The sequence below is a fragment of the Coturnix japonica genome, unplaced genomic scaffold, assembly GCF_001577835.2.
Source record: "Coturnix japonica isolate 7356 unplaced genomic scaffold, Coturnix japonica 2.1 chrUnrandom521, whole genome shotgun sequence".
Lineage (NCBI taxonomy): Eukaryota > Metazoa > Chordata > Aves > Galliformes > Phasianidae > Coturnix > Coturnix japonica.
The window spans coordinates 65,202-70,936 of NW_015439907.1; the positions used below are offsets into that span (position 1 = coordinate 65,202).

The 5,735-nt window shown below is 58.4% G+C and overlaps 1 protein-coding gene across 1 annotated transcript in view; it reads right to left on the reverse strand.

Annotated features, from left to right (window-relative positions):
• The window catches only part of LOC107307250 (serine/threonine-protein phosphatase 5-like), a 29,848-nt gene extending 25,014 nt beyond the window's left edge, over positions 1-4,834 (reverse strand). The window contains exons 1-4 of the mRNA XM_032441737.1: positions 4,679-4,834; positions 1,766-1,924; positions 1,521-1,603; positions 158-305 (exon numbers count right to left, since the gene is read on the reverse strand). Of these exons, the coding sequence (XP_032297628.1) occupies positions 158-305; positions 1,521-1,603; positions 1,766-1,924; positions 4,679-4,805 (517 nt within the window). The 5' untranslated portion in view covers positions 4,806-4,834. The remainder of the gene's footprint in view (positions 1-157; positions 306-1,520; positions 1,604-1,765; positions 1,925-4,678) is intronic.
• Between the last annotated feature and the right edge of the window lie 901 nt (positions 4,835-5,735).

Consider the following 5,735-nt stretch of genomic DNA (forward strand, 5'->3'; position numbering starts at 1 on the left):
CCCCAACCTCAACCAAAGACCCCCAACCTCAACCAAAGACCCCTAAATCCTCCCAGAACCCCCACAGAAGACCCCCAACCTCAACCAAAGACCCCATAGGTTACAAGCTGGGGGTGTCCCATCCGTGTGTGTTATTTGGGGAGGGGTCTTTCCTCACTCATGCTCTCGATGTCGAGGGAGTCGACGACGGATCTCTTGTGCTCGTCGCTGGCGATGGCGCGCTCGAAGGCTTTCTGCTTGACGATCTTATTGCACTCCTGGTACTTCAGCTTGGCGTCCTTGTCGTTGGGCCTCACCTTCACCACCTGGGACAGGGGCAGGGGGTTAAAAATGGGGTCTGGGGGGGATGGGGGTGATTTTGGGGGGCTATAGGGCTTGTGTTGTGGTGTTATGGGAGGATAGGGGGTGTTTTTGGGGGGCTATGGGGCTTGTGGTGTTATGGGGGATTGGGGTTGTTTTGGGGGGTTATGGGGGGATTAGGGGTATTTGGGGGGGGTTTTGGGGGTCTGGGGGGTCTTTTGAGGGGTTTGGGGGGGCTATGGGGCTTGTTTTGGGGGGTTATGGGGGGTTATGGGGGGTTATGGGGGGTCTGGGGGGTGTTTTGGGGGCATTATGGGGTTGCTTGACGATCTTATTGCACTCCTTATCACTGGGCCTCACCTTCAGCACCTGGGACAGGGGCAGGGGGGTTATAAAAGGGGTCTGGGGGTTATTTGGGGTTGATTTTGGGGGGCTATGGGGCTTGTTTTGGGGGGGATTTGTGGGGTCTTCGGGTCCATCCAACCCCAACGATTGGGGGTTTCTATGGGGTTACAGTGGTGGTGGGTTGAGGCCACCAGCAGCACCCACTGCTGACACCCCACAGCACACAATGACAGCGACGCCCCCAGCCCCTTTTAGGGCCGCATTTATGGACACCCCCAGACCCCACCCCACACATCTGTGGGTCACAGCCCCTTTTAGCCCCCCCTACCCCCAAATAACCCCCCATAAGACCCCCCTAAGACCCCCCCTCACCGTCTCATAGTCCCTCAGCGCCACCTTGACCTTCCCCATTGCCATGTTGCTGCCCACCCTCCTATAGCATCCCTTGATGTTCTAGACCCCCCATAGCCCCATAGCCACCCATAGCCTCCCCTTTAAGCCACCCACCCCCCTCTTAAGACCCCCCCTCACTGTCTCCTAGTCCCTCAGCGCCGCCTTGACCTTGCCCAGCACCATGTTGCTGCTCACCCTCCTGTAATACCCCTTGATGTACTCACTGCCCATCCCCTTTTATTACACCCCAACCCCAAATAACTCCCCCAAGATCCCCATAAGACCCCCCTAAGACCCCCCCTCACCGTCTCGTAGTCCCTCAGCGCCGCCTTGACCTTGCCCAGCGCCATGTTGCTGCCCACCCTCCTATAGTATCCCTTGATGTACTTGATGTCCAGCCCCTTTTAGACCCCCCATAGCCCCATAGACCCACATGGCCTCCCCTTTAAGACCCCCAAGACCTCCTTAAGACCCCCCCTCACCGTCTCGTAGTCCCTCAGCGCCGCCTTGACCTTGCCCAGCGCCATGTTGCTGGCCGCCCTCCTATAGCATCCCTTGATGTACTCACTGTCCATCCCCTTCTAGCCCCCCAACCCCCTTTATTACCCCCCTTAAGACCCCCCTAAGACCCCCCCTTAAGCCCCCCTCACCGTCTCATAGTGCCCTCAGCGCCGCTTGGTTGCCCAGGCCAATGTTGCTGGCCGCCCTCTTAGATCTGATTGTTACTTGCTGTCCAGCTCGATGGCCCTGGTGGCGTCGGCCAGCGCGTATCCGTAGCACTCGGTGCGCAGGTAGGCCAGGCTGCGGTTGCCATAATAGATGGCGTTGGTGGGGTTCAGCTCGATGGCGCGGCTGTACAGCTCCACCGCCTCCTCGTACTGCTTCCCTATGGGAAACAGGGGGTATGGGGTGATGGGGAGTCCTTCGTACTGCTTCCCTATGGGAAACGGGGTTATGGGGTATGGGGTGAGGGGGGGCTCCTCCGTACTGCTTCCCCTATGGAGAATGGCGGTTATGGGGTGGGGGGGACGTCCTCGTACTGCTTCGCCTATGGGAAATGGAGGTTATGGGGTGATGGGGCGGTGATGGGGGACTCCTCGTACTGCTTCCCTAGTGGGAATGGGGGGTTATGGGTGATGGGGGGTCAGGGATGGGGGGTGTTAGGATGAGGGACGTTAGGATGGGGGTGTTGGGATGGGGTGTTGGGGGACCTCCCGTACTGCTTCCCTATGGGAAATGGGGAAGCACAGTGGGGGTCTGGGGCCCCTAGCTTGCACCCATATTCCTCATGGTCACTATCTGGCACCCCCCATTCCCCCCATCCCCCCATGACCACTCTCTGGACCCCATATCCCCCCATGGCTCACTATCTGGCACCCCCCATATCCTCCCATGGCTCACTATCTGGCACCCCCCATTCCCCATATCCCCCCATGGCTCCCTTTGGGCTCCTCATTATCCCCATGGCTCTTCTGGCCCCCCCATTCCCATATGCCTCTATGGCCTTCACAATTTGCGCACCCCCATCCCCATATCCCCCATGGCTCACTATCTGCAACGGCATTCCCCCCTCGGCTCACATCTGGCACCCCCATTCCCCAATGACTCCCTATTTGGCACCGCATATCCCGCCCATGCTCTATCTGGGCACCCCCATCCCCATATCCCCCAATGGCTCACTATCTGGCACCCCCCATTCCCCTATATCCCCATTATGACTCACAATCTGGCACCCATATCCCCCCATGGCTCCCTATCTGGCACCCCCCATTCCCCCATATCCCCCAATGGCTCACTATCTGGCACCCCCCATTCCCCATATCCCATTATGACTCACAATTCTGGCACCCATATCCCCCATCGGCTCACAATCTGGCCCCCATATTCCCCTAATGCTCCGCTATGCGCTACCCCATTCCCCATATCCCCCCTATGCTACTATCGTGCACCCCCATTTCCCATATCACCGCCCAATGGCTCACTTCTGGCACCCCCCCATTCCCCATATCCCCTATGGCTCACTATTTGGCACCCCCCATATCCCATATCCCCCCATGGCTCACTATCTGGCACCCGCCCATTCCCCAATTCCGCCCCTATGCTCACTTTTGGCAACCCATCCCCCATATCCCCCCATGGTCCCTATCTGCACCCCCATTCCCATGATCCCCCGCTATGCCGTCACTAGTTTGCACCCCCATCCCCATATCCCCTCCAGATCCCTATCTGCAACCCCATTCCCCCACTATCCCCTATGCTCCTCATCTGGCACCCCCATTCCACATATCCCCATAGCTCCCCATCTGCACCCCCCATTCCCTATGGCTCACTATTGGCACCCCCATCTACATCCCATATCCCCCTATGCTCACTATCTGGCACCCATATCCCTATGGCTCACTTTTGAGCACCCCCCATTCCCCCATATACCCTATGGCTCACCATCTGGCACCCCCATCCCCGATAATCCACTTGTCACTATTCTGCACTCCCATTCCCATATCCCCCATGGCTCCCTAGTCTGGAACCCATTCCTCCTATATTCCCCCAATGCTCACTATCTGCACCATACCCTCCATTGCTCCACTATCTGGCACCCCCCATCCCTCCGCTCACTATCCCTCTCGCCTCCATGTACTCTGGACCCACACTCTATACTATCTGGCACCCTATCCCCCTATGGCTCCTTTTTGACCCCCATTCCCCATATCCCCAATGGCTCACTATCTGGCACCCCCCATATCCTCTATGGCTCACTATCTTGACAACATATCCCCAGGCTCCTATTTGGCACCCCATCCCATATCCCCTCCATAGCTCCTATCTGGCACCCCCCATTCCCATACCCCCAAGGCTCACTATCTGACCCCCATTCCCCATATCCCCCATGGTCTATCTGGCAACCCCATTCCTCTTATATCCCCCCCAATGGCTCACTATCTGGCACCCATATCCCCCATTGGCTCCCTATCTGGCACCCCCATTCCCATACCCCCATGGCTCACAATTTTGGCACCCATTCCGACAATATCCCCCTATGGCCTCACTATCTGCCACCCCCATTCCCATATCCCCTATGGCTATATCTTGGCACCCCCATTCCCCCAATATCCCCCTATAGTGTCACTATCTGGCACCCCCCATTCCCCCATATCCCCATGGGGCCCCTTTTCACATTTTTTTGCGGGGCCCCCCATTCCCCATATCCTATGGCTCACTATCTGGCACGCCATAATCCTCCATGGCTCCCTTATCTGGCCCATATCCCCCCTCATGGCTCACTATCTGGCACCCCATTCCCCATAATCCCCCATTGTAACTATTTGGCACCCTCATTCACATATCCCCCATGGTACTATTCTGGCACCCCCCATATCCTCTATGCTCCTATCTGGCACCCATATCCCCCTCATGGCTACTATTGCACGCCCCCATTCCCCCATTCCCCATGGTATTATCTGCACCCCTCATATCCCATATCCCCCTATGGTCACTATTTGCACCCGCTCATACCCATATCCCCCCTATGGCTCACTATCTCAGGCACCCCCATACTGCCTAGTCCCCCCATATTGCTCACTATTTGCACCCCTCATATCTCATATCTTCCCCATGGCTCCCTTTCTGGCCCCCCCTTTACCTTTGAAATACTCGTTGGCCGTGTCTTTAGTGCCTCGGCTCGGCCTCGTTCTCAGCCCGTTGTTGCCCCCGGGGCTTCGGTGCCGCCCGGGCCCGTCGCCGCTCTCCGCCCGCTGCCGCTCCGCCATCGCCGGGCCGTAAAGCGCCCCGCAACCGCGGGGAGCGCCGAAGCGCCGATGTCGTAAGAGGGAGGGAGATGTCGTAAACGGGCGCGAGGCTGGAGGGGGAGGCCTGGTAGACCATAGAGTTGCTGGAGGACCTAGGTATTTGCTGGAGGACTATAGAATTGCTGGAGGACCATAGAGATGCGGAAGAACCCATAGAGTTGCGAAGACCATGAGAATGTGGAGCGACATAGGGTTGGATCATAGAGTGTGGGAGGACTGAAGTTGAAGGGGGGGGGTGGTCGTCAATACCTAATGGAGGGGGTGGGGGGGGGACTGCCCAGTATGGGGGTCTCTGTCCCCTATGGGGGTCCCTGCCCATTAGGGGGGTCCCTGCTTAGTATGGGGGGGGGGTCCCTGCCCATTATGGGGGCACTGCCCAGTATAGGGGGTCCCCTCCCCAGTATAGGGGTGTCCCTACCCAGTATGGGGGACCCCTGCCCAGTATGGGGGGTCTCTGCCCAATATAGGGGGCGTCCCTACCCAGTATGGGGGTCCCTGCTTAGTATGGAGGGTCCCTGCTTAGTATGGGGGGTCCCTGCCCAGTATGGGGGGGGGGGTCCCTACCCAGTATGGGGGTCCCTGCCCAGTATGGGGGCTCTGCCAAATATAGTGGGGGGGATCCCTGCCCAATATGGGGGTCCCTACTCAGTATAGGGGTGTCCCTGCCCAGTATGGGGTTCCCTGCCCAGTATGGGGTTCCCTGCCCAATATAGGGGGTCTCTGCCCAGTATGGGGGACCCCTGCCCAGTATAGGGGGGGTTACCTGCCCAGTATGGGGGGGCACTGCCCAGTATGGGGGCTCTGCCCAGTATGGGGATCCATGCCCAGTATGGGGGTCCCTGCTCATTATGGGGGGGCACTTCCCAGTATAGGGGGGTCCCTGCCCAGTAT